We start from the raw sequence: 18,987 nt of genomic DNA, 5'->3' as shown, positions 1-18,987 counted from the left end.
AGCAACCCCATTGAGTGGGAAAAGGGCAGAGAGACAGCTTCAAGAGCAGAAAACTCAAAGGGCTGTTTTTAAACGCTCTGCAACTGCTGCCATACAGTATGCCTACAATAAGACGAGCATTTATGAGACTTTATATATCTGCTTATTTTCATGCTATATGTTTGGGGCTGGGAGACATGCTTATCTAAAGGGAGTGTGGACTGCATACAGTAGTATTTCACTAGAAATACTCCCAAGTGAATGGAAGCTTTGTTTACCCCTTGTTTGGATGGTTTCCTGGTGTTAAGGAAACGGGCACAATAAAAAGCCTTATTTAATTTCATTATAACCAGACTCCCTTGCCTACCTCTGTGAGCGTCCGCCTACACTCCCGTACACTTAATATTTTTGAACAGAGCATCAGATTGTAAACATCCCCTGAAAGGGCAATATGAGATATTTGGAAGTAAATATAAAAGATATAAGCAGTCAAAAAGAGCCATATATTATGAATGTTGTTAAATTGTCCCCAACCATGATCCAATACAAGGTATATACAGTGTCACCAGTTCAGTTATAGGTGCTACTTACTTGGCCACATAAGTTGGAATTGCAATGAAATAAATTACCTGTATCGTCTAACATCTTTTCTATTGTTTTTACCATATACTGTAGTGCATAATTGCAGATAAGCTTAGTTTGCTATTTTTGTGATTGTCCAATAACAAGGATCACACACTTATATTTAAGGCATAGTTAGGGGTTATTTCTTAATTGAGGAACTGCAACAACGTAATTGTTTGGGGTAGCCATCACATGGTCATAACTGGACCCCAATGATGTGAACAGAAGTGGATGGATCTCCGTTACAATTCCCACCTTCCCCTCTGAAACGAGCACAATTAGCATGACATACCCAGCACGTCATAGGGGGTGCCCTGGTGTTCCAGTCCTAACGTACAGGGGTGCACACACAAGGGTTAATGCATGCCAATTTAATTTCTGTTATTGGATAGCTTGCTGCCACTTTATCGCAGGCAACTGACAAACTTAGATTAAAGCTACCAAATTATTGGCAGCTTCAATCTGGAGAGGTTTACCTGACCCAGCAACACATACAGTAAGGAGCTGATCTAAATATGTCATCTGTAATACTAGGCAGCATAAAAAGGCATGTTGAAATCACTAAAACATTGTTTTTTATTTGATCAAATTCCCAATGACCCTCATGACTTTGATTTTTACATTAATAATTCATTGAACAAATCAAAATTTCATTATGCTACTTTTCTTTCTGTCTGATGTCAATGGAATAAGTATTTACAGCAAAAATATATATATATATATATAAGCAGCACATAAAAAAGAAATAATATACACTGGTCCTCAACATCACTGGCAAAGGGGTTAATAAGATGCGTTCCTCCACTCGCTCCTCTGAACGCCTCTGGAGGAAATCTCATATGCTCGCAGACTTCCTTCACTCCAAATTTATGCTGTCCTGTTTCAACTCTGCCCTCTCTCAGGCTAAACAAACCTACTTTTCATCACTAATCAACACACACAAGTACAGGCAGTCCTCGGTTATCCGACGCAATGCGTTACTCAAAATGGCATCGGATAGCGAAGCGTCGTAAAGCGAAACCCGTTTTCCCATAGGAACACTGTTTAAATTAAACGTTCCGTTCCTGAAGGCATTTTTAATGCTAAAATACACAAAATATTTTACTCAAACAATAAGATTATGCTGCACACACATACATTATGATGTAAAGATTCTATTTATTGAATCCAGAACTGTATAATAAAACTGTTAGACATGTTTAAAGGCATAAATACACAACAAAACCTTCACACAGACTGATCTGGATGATTTCTCTGACTGCAGCTTTCTGATTGACATAATGTTGCAACTTTGCAAAGCGTCGTAAGAGCGTCGGATAAGCCATTTCGGCGTCGTAAAACCGGCCATAGGGATGCATTGGACAGCGTTGGATAAGCCATTCGTCGTAAAACGAAGCGTCGTAAAACGAGGACTTACTGTATAACCCACACGACTCTTTTCTGTCTTTGACTCTCTACTCAGACCACCCTTGGCTGCCTCCTCTTCTTCCTCCATCTCACCTCAGGACTTTGCTGACTTTTTTAAGGAAAAGGTGGAATCCATACGTCAGAACATCCCATCTGTTGCCTCCTCCCATCCCACACCGCTTCCTAACTCTCCTCCTGTCTTTCTTGACTCTTTTTCTGCTATCTCGGAGGAGGATGTATCACTGCTGATCTCCTCTTCTCCCTCTACCACCTGCCCTCTTGATCCCATTCCCTCCCATCTCCTAAAACCTCTTGCTCCTTCTATCATCCCTGTGCTCACACAGATTTTTAACTCTTCCCTCTACTCTGGTACCTTTCCATCCTCCTTCAAGCATGCAACCATTATACCATTACTCAAAAATAGCAAGCTTGACCCTACCTGTCCTTCTAACTATCGACCTGTCTCCCTCCTGCCTTTTGCCTCCAAACTCCTTGAACGTCTTGTATTCTCTTGATTGCTACACTTTCTCAACCCCTATTCTCTCTAGAATCTGGATTCCGCACTGCTCACTCTACTGAAACAGCCCTCACTAAAATAACTGACGAGCTCCATGCTGCCAAAGACAGAGGTCATTACACTCTGCTCATATTACTCGAACTCTCTGCAGCATTTGACACCGTGGACCACCCTCTTCTTCTTCACATTCTCCATACTCTTGGTATTCGGAACAAAGCTCCGGCTTGGTGACAAAGCTTGGCCCCCTGCAGACACACTTACTAGAATTCCCTCCTACCGTCTCTATATGTTCCCCTACCTACCAATTAGATTGTAAGCTCCTCGGAGCAGGGACTCCTCTTCCTTAATGTTACTTTTATGTCTGAAGCACTTATTCCCATGATCTGTTATTTATATTATTTGTTATTTATATGATTACAATGTGAATTACTACTGTGAAGCGCTATGTACATTTATGGCGCTATATAAATAAAGACATACAATACAATACAAGATATATTTGCTGAAAGGGGGCAAACACAGGGGATATGGCTAAGTGTTTGTTTCATGAAGTTATTGAATATTCTGCTGTATTTGTTTAAAATTAGGTTTTGGGGCCCACATCAAAACTGTTACATGGAAACTGCAAACAGATATCTGTATATGATAGCAAAGATAGGCTAAAGAAGGCGTGTGTGTTTCCCTTTATTGCATCTCCACTGTATCTTGCAAAGTGGTGTTATTCCTTCATTGCTTTCACAACTTTGCCACTCTTAGCAACATGTAAGTAAATGTAGGTGTGTTGTTCATTATCCAAAATCTATGCTAACACCTGGGGGGGTTATTTAAGTGCAATAATGCCAAATCAGGCACAGCCGCACGGAAACTCCTACCGACTTAAAAGGGAGTGTCCGTGTGCTTGTGTGCACGATCGTTACCAGAGCACTTTAATGAATAAACCCACACGTGTCCAGATGCAAACTTCTTAGCAGAAGAATTTAAAAAATGTGTAATGTGGTCATAGTAAAAGAAGAAGTAGAAATGAGATCATATTGCTAAAAGAATGGAGAGGAAGTAAAGGCATTTGAACTGGGAAATCTGAGATATTTGAAGATCTTCTATCATCATTTGCCACAAGCTACTAAAAGAAGACTATAAGCTAGTGTGTGTATTAATTGTGCCTATTGCAAGAGTAGTGCTGTGTACACTGGCAGCAATGCATAAAATAAATCATTATTAATAAGGCCAACAGAGGGAGAGATAGAACCAAGAACAGACTACATTTATGTATTAGAGAAATACCATGTACTCTGCATTAAACTTCATCCTGACTCACTTATCTAAAGTCTGTCCAAGATATTGAAAGGCGATTAGAACAAATTGTTCTTTATATGAACATTGCATCCTTTTTCTACTTGTCAATCATTTTAATTCCAGATGTCAGCATTTTCCACCCTCTCCCTGTACTTAAACACGACTTAACTACAGTCCATATCGTTAAATCACCCTCTTCCTTCTGATCTTAGAACCAATTGAGAAATGTCTTAATAGTTGTCATTACTTTTTTTTCGGCTATGAATTTGTAAAGCAGGTTATACCATGTCACATGAGTCAGACTTCTTACATGTGCGATGAGTACGTCAGGTGATACCTTTTTTTATTTAAACTAATTGATACTATAAGACCAGCTTTCGAGAGTTCTTGCTCTTCCTCAGGTCTGCAATACTAATTCACCTAATACTGAAGTACTCATTTACTCTGCACTATCGCAACTGGCCTTACACGGCTATTTCTATTTCATTCATATTACATTTTTAACACTGAAGGAATCCCAACTGGGCCCTTCTAGTTTTGAAGGTTTTTTTTTTTTTAGCTCAATAGAACATAGTTACATAGTTACATAGTTACATAGTTACATAGTTACATAGTTACATAGTTACAAACCCTACAATGTTTTGTGAAATATGTTCTAAAAGAGCATAATTGTTTATCTGTCCATTCAACACGACTCAAGTTGCCAAACCTATCTCCAAGAGGTTTAACTGAAGTTCATTTCTAAAGCCTCTCACTTCTGCTTCTCCTGTAACACCCCAAACTTGTTCTCATATACACAGGGAGAAAGCGGGCAGGATTGCCATGTTCAAGAAAAAGCAGAAATCAGAGAAATTAGGAAGGAATAGCAATGGACTGCAGGTTTCCATATACGTCCAGTGATCGGAATGACATCACAAATCAAAGATGGCTGTCACACTCCTCCCTGTAAATAAAATCAGAGTATCTCAATAATTGTATGCACACAGTTCTCATATTACCTCACAATGCCACTGATTGACTTAAATTCCGTAATTTGTAGGATTGTGTCGCTCCTAGATACATTTAACAATCTGTATAATTCTCCATGTAACCATTCTTTAAACAGTCACAAAAAACTATTTCTTTCTTAAAGAAACACTGGTGCCTAGGCGGTTTAAAAGAAAGCTGTGCTGTATGAATCCGTACATCAGGGGGGAAAAGAACAAGCTGATTAGATTAGATAACAGAAATAATTGGATTTGCATTTTCCTCCTTGTTTTAAACTTCCGAAGAGACCACAATAATGTGCCTAAAGGCAACAAAACTCGCTGCAAATTAAACAGAAGGGAAAAGAAAGACTTGTTTTTCTCTGTTAACTCTTCAATGGAGATACAATTACAAAATATCTGAAGGGTTGGCAGACACTGGAGGCTATTCCTATATTTACGTTCCTTTCAAGTCAGCATGAGACCCACAAACTACTAAAACAAGCTGGGTGTGTTAAGTATAATATGGGTGTATAAAACATCCAATAGAACTCTGGGGGATCTTGTCGTCGTCTTCTTTGTGTTTGTTACCTTGTGTACTAAAAGTGCCACCTAAATTAAATGGTTACCTTATTTTATCATTTGACTTATCACGCTGACCCTGGTCACACACTTGGTTGTGCAATTCTCTGGTCTTAAAATACTTTGAGGTAACTATGAAAATTATAAACCAGTGGATTTTTTAACTGTTTTTTTTTTTTTTGCTTAAGGAAACCTATAATTATATTGTGACATTCTGAGGGACCCCAACCCTCTCTCATAGAGCATCTGAGATCAGATGCATTGTAAGGAACCCCGACGCTCTCTAATAGCGTGTCTGAGATCAGATGCATTGTAAGGAACCCCAAACCTCTCTAATAGCATGTCTGAGATCAGATGCATTGTAAGGAACACCAAACCTCTCTAATAGCGTGTCTGAGATCAGATGCATTGTAAGGAACCCCAAACCTCTCTAATAGCGTGTCTGAGATCAGATGCATTGTAAGGAACCCCAACCTTCTCTAATAGCGCGTCTGAGATCAGATGCATTGTAAGGAACCCCGACCCTCTCTAATAGCGTGTCTGAGATCAGATGCATTGTAAGGAACCCCAACCCTCCCTAGTAGCATGACTGAGATCAGATGCATTGTAAGGAACCCCAACCCTCTCTAATAGCATGTCTGGGATCAGATGCATTGTAAGGAACCCCAACCCTCTCTAATAGCGTATCTGAGATCAGATGCATTGTAAATTCTTCTGTATTTGGTCGAATTTTCAAATGACTTGACATTGCAGAGAACCCTTTAGGGATGCCCGGGAACACAAAGGTTCAACCCGGTTGAAAAACACTGTTCCAAACACTTCTTTATACAGTGGCTTCATACAACTGGGCATAACGATAAATCTAGAAATAATTTGCTCTTTATTTCATAATATTCTACGTTTCAGCTACTCACAGGTGGTCTTCGTTCTTTCATTTCTTTCCCTGAAGGAAACCCTCTGTACGTGGGGTGGAAACGATAGATGCCACGTGCTACCCAGTACTTGTAGTAGTTGAGTTTATCATTATGGAACAAAGAGGATATTCCCACTTGGAGTAACTCAATTAGCGCTTTGAGTTACATTTGAAAATTAGTTAGAAGAGCAGTGTTCTATAATGTCTGTTAATAATAAAGCTGAATATAATGTGTATTCTGTGATATTTGCTCCTGACCTTTTAAAGAACTATGAGTATACAGAAGCAAGCAGGGCAGCTGTTATATGGCCACGTGCTTTCACTGTTTAAGAGGACACTTCTCATCTGGACCAAGCCTGTCCAGTCGTTTCATTAAATCATTGTAGAAACAGGACTGATAACCACTGCATCCAGATGAAGGCAGGGTGTCATTAAAGTCGCCAAATAACATGTATCATGCAGTCTTAGACCTACACAAATAATAGGGTATAGCTGCCCAATTGCAGATGGTGTTATAATTAGGAGCCAAATGTTAACTTATACAAGAGATACCCCAAATAAACTCGACGGAGAAATGGTATGATATAAAATACAAATTGTTTATTAATGCAATACTATATAAAATGAATGGGGTGTTAAAAACACCTATATGCAGCGTCATTGCTATAAATGTAACACAGGGGTGCGCAAACTTTCTGAGCTGCGCCCCCCTGCCTGGCAGCCGCAGCGTTCGCACCCCCCCCTCCAAGGACCCGGCGTGAAATGACGCCGCAGGCCTTGTGACATCACATAACATGACCCCGCGTTGCCATGGCGTCACGTCACATAACCCTGCGGCGTTGCCATGGCGATGCGTTGCTGAAGAGCCGGCAGACAGCAGGTAAGGGAGTTACAAAGGCCTCACGCCTCTGGGGAAAGCGCGGGGCCTCTGTAACCGCTACACCCCCCCTTGCCCCCCAAAATTCTTGCGTTCTCCAGATACAGTGTAGTGTACACATTAGATCGACTTAGAGCTGGACTCTTCTCAATACACAGCAACCAGTCACCACACCCACTTTAGGTGGCTGGTACTGTGTTACATTATAGCAATGACGCTGCATATAGGTGATTTTAACACCCCATTCATTTTATATAGTATTGCAATAATAAAAGATTTGTATTTTTAATCATACCATTTCCCCGCCGAGTTTATTTGGGATACCTCTTGTCATAATAAGTTATCACCTGGCTCCTAATTATTACACCAGCTGCAATTGGGCCGCTATACCCTATTATTTGTGTGTAGGTCTAAGAGTGCATGTTACTTGGGGACTTGGTTATCAGTCCTTCTGTTTCGACAATTAACCCCTCTCCCCTAGTGCACCTACCACACTCTTCCTATATAGGAGTGCTGGTACCCCCTTTTTGGTTTTGGTCTCATTAAATCATTCTCATCATCACAACATTTTCACTGGAATCTCACTCTGCAAAGTCCACATTATTTCATTACAATTTCATAGTTTGGTGCAGAATCTCCAGTTCCCACTTACTAGGGGTCCGTGAATCTCCACAGCTGTGCATTTACCCCTGATCACTTATCTCAAAGTGCTCAAATAGATCCCACTGGTGCTTCAGCCCTTCCTGGATAGTGTCAACCAGTTACCTTGATAATTATCCGAAAAGGAGGAGGGGGAAAGGCTTCTACCCAAGATCCAAATTTAAATGCAGTTCAATTGCTTTTACACGCTCGTCAATTTTAAATGCAGTTTACAAACAAAGAGAGACGACCCAGCGAGTGATTACAGAGCGGCTGCAGTTTGATTGTAGCTTGTCTTTTTCTGCAGACACTGTGTTACTGCTGGATAAAACCAACTCCAAGAGGCAATAAAAGAAAAGGTCCAGCTCTTAAAATTGGAGGTCAATTAGATACTTAATGATGAAGCATATCTTTAAATATATTTCTAGTATTATTATCCTAGCAAAAAATTAATTAACCAGGTCATGCAGGACATGAAGGCTAATGTGGAGTGTAATTATTCCTGATCTTTCGACATGCTCTCCACATAAAGAGATAGTCCTTATTCAGCTCCCCAAGTACTTGCATTTCTAGTGGTTAATCACATTTTTAAAAAAGCATGTTTGGATCTCCTGAATATATATAGCCAGGTCCCCGCTGGGTACTGCAGCGCCCGCTGTGGCGGACGCTGCAGGGACAAGGGACGCCCCACAATGGGGCCGGGCCCGCTGCAAAGGGGGGGTGCCGCGCCGACAGAAACTCCTGCTCTCAAGAAAATTGAGAGCAGGAGTCACGACGGAGCGCCAGGCCAAGTCTCCCGGTGGTTCAGCCAATGATGGCGAACCTGCCGTGTGACATCATGGCCGCACCCCCTTCACGCCCCCCCCCCCCCCTGTCTTTCCCCCTGCAGCTCTCTGCAGACCGGGGAATTCGGCTGCATGCGCCGCCTGCCTCGCAGACGCACGTGCAACGCAGGCAGCGGGGCCGTAGCCTGAGCATGGTTTCCTGCACTGCAGCTTGTTTGAATATGTAGCACTATCCTTATCACCTAAGTTTTTACGTTTGCCATTAGTACATAGTTAGATACATAGAAGTTAAGTGTAGATAAGGACCACTTGTGTTTACAGATTGTCCTTTGCTCGTTAAGTATATCTCAGACCCTCCATGATCTCATACTGTAATCTCTCTGATCTGAATGACCTCACCAATTTAAAAATAAGATCATCAAGGTGTGCAATAACTTCATTTTTTTCAGTAATCAGTGGGGGGGCGGGGTGGAGGGGGGTTGAAGCTTATTACATGTGCATACAGGATACTAATGCTGATGGCAAATAGGGACCACTTGGACAGCTCCGTAACATGAACAGATATCCTATCTAATGGAAAATATAAACATGTCATGCAGACATCACTTAACCCAGGCTTGACTGCTAGACACAGAAGACTACAGTTCTAGGGCAGTCCTTGAAAAGGTAGGAAGCTGGAAGTGACACAGTGTGCTCATCTGCTTATCTACAGTCTTTACAAAAGCAGTTGAATGTATGAGGTTTGAAAGTCTGAAACAGGCTTGGCTAACCTGTTAGACGTGTGAATGCATTCTGGGTGTTTCTATTTCATTTTTTTTATATTTCATCTTTACGTTACAGTAATGTCAATGGGTGTTTTGGGCTTGTATTATTTTAAGTATAATCCATGTAAGAGAATCCAGTATGCATTAGCCATGTGAAAGCGGTTGCTATGGCAATGCCTTCCTATTGAATAGTAGGTAATTACTACTATACAACAGAGGGTACCATAATTTCATAATGCATAAAGTGCAGTACTGTATATTCAGAGTTCTTTTCTGCCTCTGGATTGGTTTGACTTTTGCAAGCAACTAACAACCTTATACTTTTCAGTCCAGCGGAAATATTAGTGGATGATAGTTTCTTTCCAGCCTTATTTTACGCTATTATACAGAACATGTAAGGATCACTAATAACGTGATACAAGCAACCCGTCGAAAATCAGCTCCATAGCTGCCAAAACACTTACCCTAACCCATGGTATACGCCAGTGTATGCGCCAGGTTTACTCAAACCCACTGACCAAACTAGAATAGTTTCGGAATAACTAGAGACAGGCAAAAGATTTGTGCTGATTTGGACCTGCCTCGGATCGGTCGGTTCCTTTGGTTCACGGATTTCAGCGGATTATCACGAACATCCACATGGTGGATTAATAATTAGTGATCGGGATGTTATTAATCCACCCTCAGATTAAATCTGAGGGGCGGAGAGAGCGCAGATTGTTAAGAACCCGCGGTGCGGATTTCGGATTCAATATGGAATCTGAGTGTAGATTCTTAAAAATCAGACCGAATTGTATCCAATGGCGGATTCGAATGATTCCGCGCGGATATTTTAGTACTCAATCTGCGGACAGATTTTGGTAGGGGGGGGCAACATTTAATCTAATAAACCCGGGGAATGGATTTGGACTGTTTCGTCCATCTCTAGGCACAACCACTTGCCCACAGGTAGACACACCCAGTTTCCATATTAACAGAACGTTGGACGATTGTCTGATCTGGCGCCGAGGAGGTTTTACAACAACTTCTGTAAGAATCGTATGTACATTGCTGCGTACCGCGCGCTACCTTGTAATTGTGACGCGTTTGAGACCCATTGGAAGAAAAGCACTATATGAAATAAAGTTATTATTCTTATATTCTAGGTTTCGCCATGATGAACCCATCACTGCCACACATTTGCCAAATCGGGATGGTTATGTTGTGATGTTTCCCCTGTCTTGTTTATGCTAACAAACTTGCTGGAAACATGATCCACTTACCAGAACCACTGAATTATGTATCCAAAGCTTATGGATCTGTTACACCGCCTGCAAATGAAATTACACCAAGCAGGAGACTTACACCGTGCAACATATTTGTATTGAAAGTGATTAAGAAAAGAAAAAAAAATAACACTGACCTGAATTTGCTGCTGCAGAATGTTGATCTTGTGCTGCTGCTGCAGAAGCTGCTGCTGTTGTCTTGCAATCTATATGAAATAAAATAAGCATGTCTATAAGCAAAAGTGTATCTATTAGGCATAGTACTAATTAATAATCTTTCTTGGAGTACCTAGATTTCCCACGGGCTTCACATTTCTCAGCTGCAGAGTTAGGCCAGTTATCCTTTGCTTCCTTTCTTATGTACTGTGTACACTTCAAGGTATTTGAAAGTTTCTACCATATGAGCATTTCCTCTCCATTCTACTATGGGATACATATGAATGTCCTTATAAGAGTATTGATGTGAAATCTGCATCTGTGGACAGTTGCAGTTCTTCTGGGGGGGAGGGGGTAATTGAAACAGTGATACAGTGATACAGATGATGACACCACTGCCATCAAATGCTATGGAGACTCTGTAATATTCATAGTTATTAGTAGGTAATAAAACCCTACTGTAGCTACTTCTGTGCTTACGCGGGAAGTATTTTGCCCCAAAAAGAACTCCAAAAACAATACCACATTTTGCCCAACTATCACTGTCATATTTTGAGGGAACCTACAATACCAAGATACCACTAATTCAAAACTATGTTATGTTACCTAGACCAGGGGTGGGCAACTCCAGTCCTCAAGGGCCACCAACAGGTCAGGTTTTAAGGCTATCCCTGTTTTAGTACAGGTGGCTCAATCAGTGACTCAGTCTTTAATTGAGCTACTGATTGAGCCACCTGTGCTGATGCAGGGATAGCTTTAAAACCTGACCTGTTAGTGGCCCTTGAGGATTGGAGTTGCCCACTGCGGACCTAGACAAACACAGAGCATCCTCTTTCTAACAATTCACAGAAGAGGTAGAGTGCGGACGCTACTGCGAATAGCTGTCCATCTCTCTCAGGGGTCTACGGATTAACCTTGGTAACTTTACAGTCCTCCGGCGTTCTGCACAGGAAGCTGCGTGAGTAAAGCCTCCCATAATTAGTGTGTCTCTAATGTTTATTGTAAAGCTTTTTTTTTTTAGTTCATTGTTTGTGCTAAACCTCCCTTGCTACTTTAAATAAACCCATAAAGGTAAGCAGGTAGAATTACTGATGACCACCTGTGCTATGGGTTTAAGTATAAAGGTAGAAGCAAAGGGACTGTGCATGCTCTCCCTATACCAAAGAAGTACAAGGGTGAAATGTAAATAATCTGGATTTGTAATGTCATTAAAACCACCACAAAAGACGGCATTCCTCTGAAAGGAGCAATGCAAGCCGGTTTTTTACATAGGATTGCAGCCTTGGGATCTCCTGAGATGAACCCCGTTCATCTCAGCTCCTGGAAGCCCTCGCTTCCTGAGATACTTACTACCAAAGGGGGGTGCAGGTATCTCCTGCATGTTTAAAGCTCCTGCATCGCGTGGACCAATAAGAAGCTGCACCAGATTATGTCACGGCTTCCTATTGGCCTGCAGGGTGCGGGAGCTTTGGAAAACGGCCATTATGGGAACCCTGGCAGCTACCTGCACCCCCTACGGTTGTAAGTATCTCCATAAGCAGGGGTCCCCCGGAGGTGAAACTAATGGGGCTCAGCTCCGGAGACCCCTGCTCAGTCCTATCTAAAAAAAATGGCTACCTTAGATTGCCTCTTTACATGACTAGTCTGGAAGTAGGTATGGGATAGTGCCAGCAGACACATTTTCACATGTGACATGGGTCTGCCGAAAACTCTTTTCAGCAACTGCACTGGGAACTGGGTTATGAGCCACCAGATGTGTTCTTTTTGTGACATCAATTAGACAATGAATAATCTACAGATTGCCTGAGGAAGTGTAACAGATATCAGCGGCACTCGCATTTCACAAAGTAAAATAAAGTTATGATTGGCACATGGAAATGAGCCAAAGCAACATTAAATGGTTAGGAAGAAAAGCGTGCATGATACCCAGCCTACGTTTATTTCAAATGATTAACCTGTGAAGCAAAATGAAAAGAGAAATAGGAGATTGGGAGGGCTGAGCAGTGTGCAAGCACATGAAGGTATTCGCATGGGCAATAGGGCCTATGTGGGCTAACTTGGCTCATACAGTCTATGAGTTCATTTACTCACTGTTTAGGTGCTTACATTAGAAGTGGGTTATTACATGTCGGTCTTACACGTGTCATTGCAAATTATGTTTTTGTTGCAAATGATGTTTTTGTTGCTATAGACCAGGGGTGAGCAAACTTTTTCATCTGCGCCCCCATGCCTGCTCTCCCCCCCTGCATGCGCCCCCCCCCCCCTTACCTTTTCTCCAGCATTTTCTGACGTCACGACATCATGTGACATCACGTTGCCATAGCATGTGTCGCCAGAAGCTGCCGGCGACAAGGTAAGTGACTTACAGAGGCCTCGCACCCTCCCCCTTACTTTTAATTTAAATGCTTTGGGGAAGAGCGCAGGGCCTCTGTAAGTGCCCTGCCCCCCCCCCCCCTCCAGAAAATTTTGCGGCGCTCCCAATTTGCGCACCCCTGCTATAGACTAAAAAGTTAAACTGACCTCCCATTTGATCCAAACAAAAGCAATATGCTTCTAAACACACCAATACCTTCTTTTTATTATAGGTCATAACATGAATGAGCGACTCAGTGAGTCAAGACACTGATTCTGATCAGCAATGACACCAAGTTACAAGCAGGGGAGCCTGGTTCAATTCCCGGTGTCGGCTCCTTGTGAACTTGGGCAAGTCACTTTATCTCCCTGTGCCTCCGGCACAAAAAATATAGATCGTAAGCTCCTCTGGGCCGGGAACTGTGTCTGTAAAAATTCCTACTTGCTTTGAGTCCCATTGGGAGAAAAGTGCTATATGAAATAAAGCTGCTGTTATTATTTATTATTGACAAAAAAAAGCCTCCATGCTACGTCCAACATGACAAACTATCAAGTTAAATACTCTCTGTTATTCTTCTCATAAGTCAGAGCCATTAGGGTCATAACATGTACACAAAACATCCTATGCAATTAGCATTCCTTCTATATGTGTGGGCATATGCTTGACTAAGTGAAGTATGGGCCCATCAATAAGCACCATGTGGCTGAAATTCAGAATTTTATTTGCCAATTGGTTGAGCTACATCCTCGCTTCATTGAGCATGACAACCTAGTTTTAAGTGTCATTTAATTTTCATTTTGAAATATAATTACAAAGTGTTCACTGTAAGATATCACTCGTCTGCAAATGTGTCAAGATTAATTTGTGCTAGCTTATTCACAAGTGTCAATAGTTAATTACTGTATCGTCTCTGGATGGCTAAATGACATTCTAACTTCAGCTTCCTTTTTTTTACCGCATTCCTTTATGTTTTTTTTCCATTAGGGGATGAGTCCATATTCCTAAATGTGGGCAAATATTCAAGCACATGAAATATCAGAAGTCGTAACTCATTAAAATCATCAGAGCATACACGGCTCTATACCCTTATAAAACATATTTAAATTAAAAGATAATTCCAGTAATAATGTCAGATTCTTAAAAATGCACATTAATTTAAATCTGCCTGATCCAATGCTCAAGGGCCTACATGTGCAATCATTGTTGTTAAATTACTGAACTCTGAGACAAGCAAAAGTGCCCCAGCCCAGGAAAAAATAGCTGTTTAATACATATGTTTGTTTTTCCTCTCGAGGTCATTAAAAAGTTTACTGATCGTCTTTCATCGAAAAGTTTGGCACACAATTTAAAGAGAGGAAAAGAGTGTGTCGTATGAATTAGAAAAAAGCGTTGTAGAAGCAGACGTGATAATTATCACCTGAGGTTGGTATAGAAATTGGAGGTCCCAACATTCATTGCGTCTATGGCACATATTCTATAAACTGAAACAGCGCCGATCGCGCACTATATCACGGAAAGCCTGATTGATCCAAATGGGGCTTTCCGTGAGATATATTTATTTTGTAAGATTGTAATATAAAGGCCCATGTGACTATAAGTGAGTCTGCACGGATAAAAAAAAAAAATAGACTTTTACACAAACACATCATTCAGAAATCTTATGGGTATCTCGTGTCCTTTGGCGTGGACCTCACCTGTTCCTGCTGTTGACGAGCCAGGTCCATTTGCTGTCGCTGCTTCTCTATCTGTGACGCTGCCAGCTTTTTCTGCTCATCGTGGGCAGCAAGGAGCTGCTCTCGTAGACTGATCAGCTGGGTGATCATGGTGGAAAGCTGCCGCTCTTTCTCTGCTAAGCTTTCAGGTGTGCCTGGATGTAGGAAATAAGAAGGTGAGGCCATTAGATGCACATCCATGCTCGTTTTGTCATAAGAGAACCATGGGGGGAGGGGGAGAAGTAGTCAATATAGTCTTAGAGGCCACCTAAAATAGCAGACCTTCACTCCTCAGTGTACTACAGACCCCTCTAACAGCAATAGGGTTACGGTGTAGTCTTTGTCTGGGCTACAAACAAGACTGTTATTTATATGATTGTCATGTGTATTACTACTGTGAAGCGCTATGTACATTAATGGCGCTATATAAATAAAGACATACATAAAGACATACATACATAGTAATAATTAAGTAACCCTGAGCAGGAATAACAGCAAAGTGTGATATAGAGAATCATTTGGAATATGAACAGCAGAAGTCATATCTGTGCTGAAGAAGTACAAACATTTCAATGGACTTTCTCAGTCTAGTATACAGTCTATGTCTATTGTAGGTGGTGGGGAGGGTTGAGTGCTTCATCACAGCTTCAAGGTGAAATCCCACCTAGGACCAATGTGAACTGATGATTGCAATTTAATTTACTTGAAATCAGGTGTTTGACACATTTGAAATGTAGAAATATGCTTACTGATTTTTGGGGAAAAAATGCTTTAATACGTTTAAAAAAATAATAAAAAATCCTGGTTACCAAATATTCAAATGATTTACACAATCTTCTTAACTTCTATTGTGTTAAAAAGTGTCATCCCTTCTCTCCCTTTTCTTAGGCTTGAGAAGAAGTCCTGAAACAATCATTAATCTTAATGGCTCATACTGTACGTTACTGATAAGTTAAGAATTCCAGCATTCCCCCGGGAAAATACAAACATGTTCACTTTCACAGGACACAATGAAGTGATATTTTCTCTTTAATGATGATTAAATCCTTTTCAGGGAAGCAAATTACATAGGAATCTCTAGTTGCCATATGATTGCATCCTGTGGTAGTCTTTCCATCTCTATGAGCCAAGAAAGGCTACTGCACAAATACAGAAGTTGAGCTACGGGGTCTTCTTGATGCCCAAACCACATCTGCCTGGAGCCTCTCTCAGATCTGTCAGGTGGATCAGTGCTCCCCTGGGCCTGCTCTATCTGAAGTATTTTAATTTCACTGAACACCTGATTTATTTTATTAGATGAGAAAGGCCGTTTGTCTTAAAAGAGCCGTCATTCCCACAGCCCTGTTCATTAGCAACATGCAGGCAGCCGGGGAGGTGGAGGAGAAGCGTGCTGGGATTCTGTATTTTATCCTTCTGCAGAAAGCACCTAAAAGCAGCTATTCACTGCTGCTGCTGCACGTGGCATAGAACTGCACTCACTTTTTATTCAAGTAACTTCACTTGTTGTGAATAGCTTACCTGTAAAATTGCTACATTCACCGCCGATTTTATTAACCTCTGGCTCTATCACAAAATGGTCAGGACAGAGCTTTTGCATTGTCACATATTTCTTTGGGGCCTTTATTTCCCCGTTTCCAGCACGTTCATTGAATCTTTTGCTCATTGTATTTAAAAATGTTGACTTGCAATGAACAGACAAAAGAGCTTAAATAAAAGAAAACATAAGCCTACAAAACCTCCAAGCAAATCCATTTTATATATATATATATATATATATATATATATATATATATATATATATAGCTTGTGAACACATTTACATGTCTTAGACAGGTCTGCAACCCCGCTTTTCACCATTATCACCTAGCTTCCACTGCAGCAAGGGATTCTGGGAAATGACATGCAAATGAGCACACAGTGCCACCTTTTGCTTAAAATCCATTTTGACATGGACCCCTACAAGCTTATGCTCGCTGCATTATGCAGCTTTTCAGCACAGCCTGGGTTAAAGAAGTGCATAGTGAGTAACCCTACCCACAGACAGCTATTTCGGCCTTTTGGGTCTCATCAGTGTGAGGCTGCTTATACTGGCTTTGCAATTTGAAGCTTGCATAGGTATCCACCACAATATATAAAGATATACACACACACATTATAAATATATCATTCATGTAACAGTAAGAAACTTGCTTGCGTGCACTGTAATAAAAAATAAAAATATAAAAAAATATATGGGGATAAACAGGTGGTCTCAGGAACTCAATATAGAAAAAAGGTTTTCTTTGAAAGATATATGAAATAAAACCTTTTTTTATACATTGAGTTCCCGGGAGTACCTGTTTATCCCTATATATTTTTATATATGCATAAATATACACGCACACATTTTACCAAACAGTGACTATTTCTAGAATGCTTATAATTGAGAACTTTTCCAACACTTAAGCGAACTTTGCAGATTTCAGCCAAAAATGTTGAAGTAATCATCAATTTGTATCTACAATCGTCTATTTAGGGTCTAAGAATTCTAACTTGAGCTCAGTATCCTTCCGCTCACGTTTGCTGAACCTTCCACTCGGACATAGCCGGCAAAGAAGTTTGCTCCAATACACAAGTTCGCAACAAGTGAACTTAAATGGTTCAGGTCAATGGGCATTGCCCGTTCAATTTATTTTTATTACTTTCGTTTTCGAAAATTTTGATTGACCTTTAAAGGAGAAAAAATGTAAAAAGTTCATGAGCTGCTATTTAATCACCTTAAGGCTAAGATTACAGTAGAGGGCTGCGTGTGCGAAACATGCACTCCAGCTGGAGCGACAGGGAGGCGTGGTCGTGATGTCACGTGAGCGGTTCGCCCTCATTGGCTGAAACCACTCACGTGACCCGGCTGTCGCTCTGCAAAAACAAATTAAATTGTATTTTGAAAAATCACGTGCTTGGTCGCGCACTCTATGGCCTGCCTCATATCGGTACGGTCTGTTGTTCACGGCGCGCGCACTATAATCGCGGCCTAAGAGAGCAAAATCGCTGATTGTGTAACAACTTGGGCCATTTGGCAAAAAAAAACTTTCAAACAAAAGTTCAATTGAAATTTTTGAGGGTTTTTCAAACTCCTTGGATCCAACCTGCGACGAAGAGAAGAGCGGCAGATTCACACATCACTACTACTTATAATAATAGTTATTGCGTATATAGCTATCTCGTCGACAGCACATTCGTGCAAGTGCATGCATTAATGTCCTTGGAAAATACAACACAGGCCTAATTAATCCCTGCATATCAATGATGACGTTATTATATAGTGCTGAAGTGTATGCATCGCTGTATATATATATATATAGGAGTCGACATTCAAACCTGGTTCCCCAGAGAGTCACACACTGGAACAATTGCAACATAGCAGCGATCGGGGCACACGCTTCAAATCCCTTCGAAACTTCATTTTTAAACTTTTCATGACATTATTATGAACCAATGTGTTTCTTCAAAACAGTAATTTTTTGAAAAAGCACAATGCAGTATCTACCAGGATAGAAACATAAAGGAATGAAAAAAAGATAAAAATACATATATACATACATACACACATATATATATTCTAGCGGTTCACCGTTCTTTGTAGCCAGCTCCTTTTTAATATCGCATTTTATGTTTCGTGTGTTACAATTTTCAACCTTTTGTTATTATTTAATTTATTTTAGTAACAATGAAACCAGCTCTCGAAGAACCATGGGTTTCCGTAAATTAGATTACTGGTTAAATGTATAGGTATTCCGAATATTGAATTATCATTACCTGAGAATTTGCAAACCCCTCTCATGTTCCACGTTGGAAAGATTTCTGCAGCCGATTAGATGTCCAGTGCTACCCCAGTGTAACGGGCACGCTGAAGGCATCTACTGATTGCAAATACTTCATCGGGTTGCGGTATTGCAGAGTGAAAGCTGCCGCTGTCACTGCACTCACTGTAATTCAGCAATTTCAATGAAGCCAGGTCATTATGTATGTTATTTTTCTTATGTTGGGCCTGGCTAGAATAAGGGAAAGAGCAATCGTGGCACTTTATCCTCCTGCATTGTCCATTTCCAAACAAAGCTCTCCGTGAGTAGGGTTACTGGCCATGCACGTCTTTACCCCAGGTTGTGCTGAAAAAGCT

The 18,987-nt window shown here is 40.9% G+C and overlaps 1 protein-coding gene across 15 annotated transcripts in view; it reads right to left on the bottom strand.

The window, feature by feature from the left end:
• SOX6 (SRY-box transcription factor 6) overlaps nt 1–18,987 on the bottom strand; it is a 561,724-nt gene that overhangs the window by 221,989 nt on the left and 320,748 nt on the right. For all 15 annotated transcript variants that reach the window (XM_075567743.1, XM_075567736.1, XM_075567734.1 and 12 more), the window contains 2 exons: nt 14,814–14,986; nt 10,748–10,816 (listed from right to left, as the gene is read on the bottom strand). In XM_075567743.1, coding sequence (XP_075423858.1) covers nt 10,748–10,816; nt 14,814–14,986 — 242 coding nt within the window. The remainder of the gene's footprint in view (nt 1–10,747; nt 10,817–14,813; nt 14,987–18,987) is intronic.

Source organism: Ascaphus truei, chromosome 12 (genome assembly GCF_040206685.1).
Source record: "Ascaphus truei isolate aAscTru1 chromosome 12, aAscTru1.hap1, whole genome shotgun sequence".
Classification (NCBI taxonomy): Eukaryota; Metazoa; Chordata; class Amphibia; order Anura; family Ascaphidae; genus Ascaphus; species Ascaphus truei.
The sequence above is the reverse complement of the archived record's forward strand: the minus strand, read 5'-3'. Positions and strand labels throughout refer to the sequence as shown.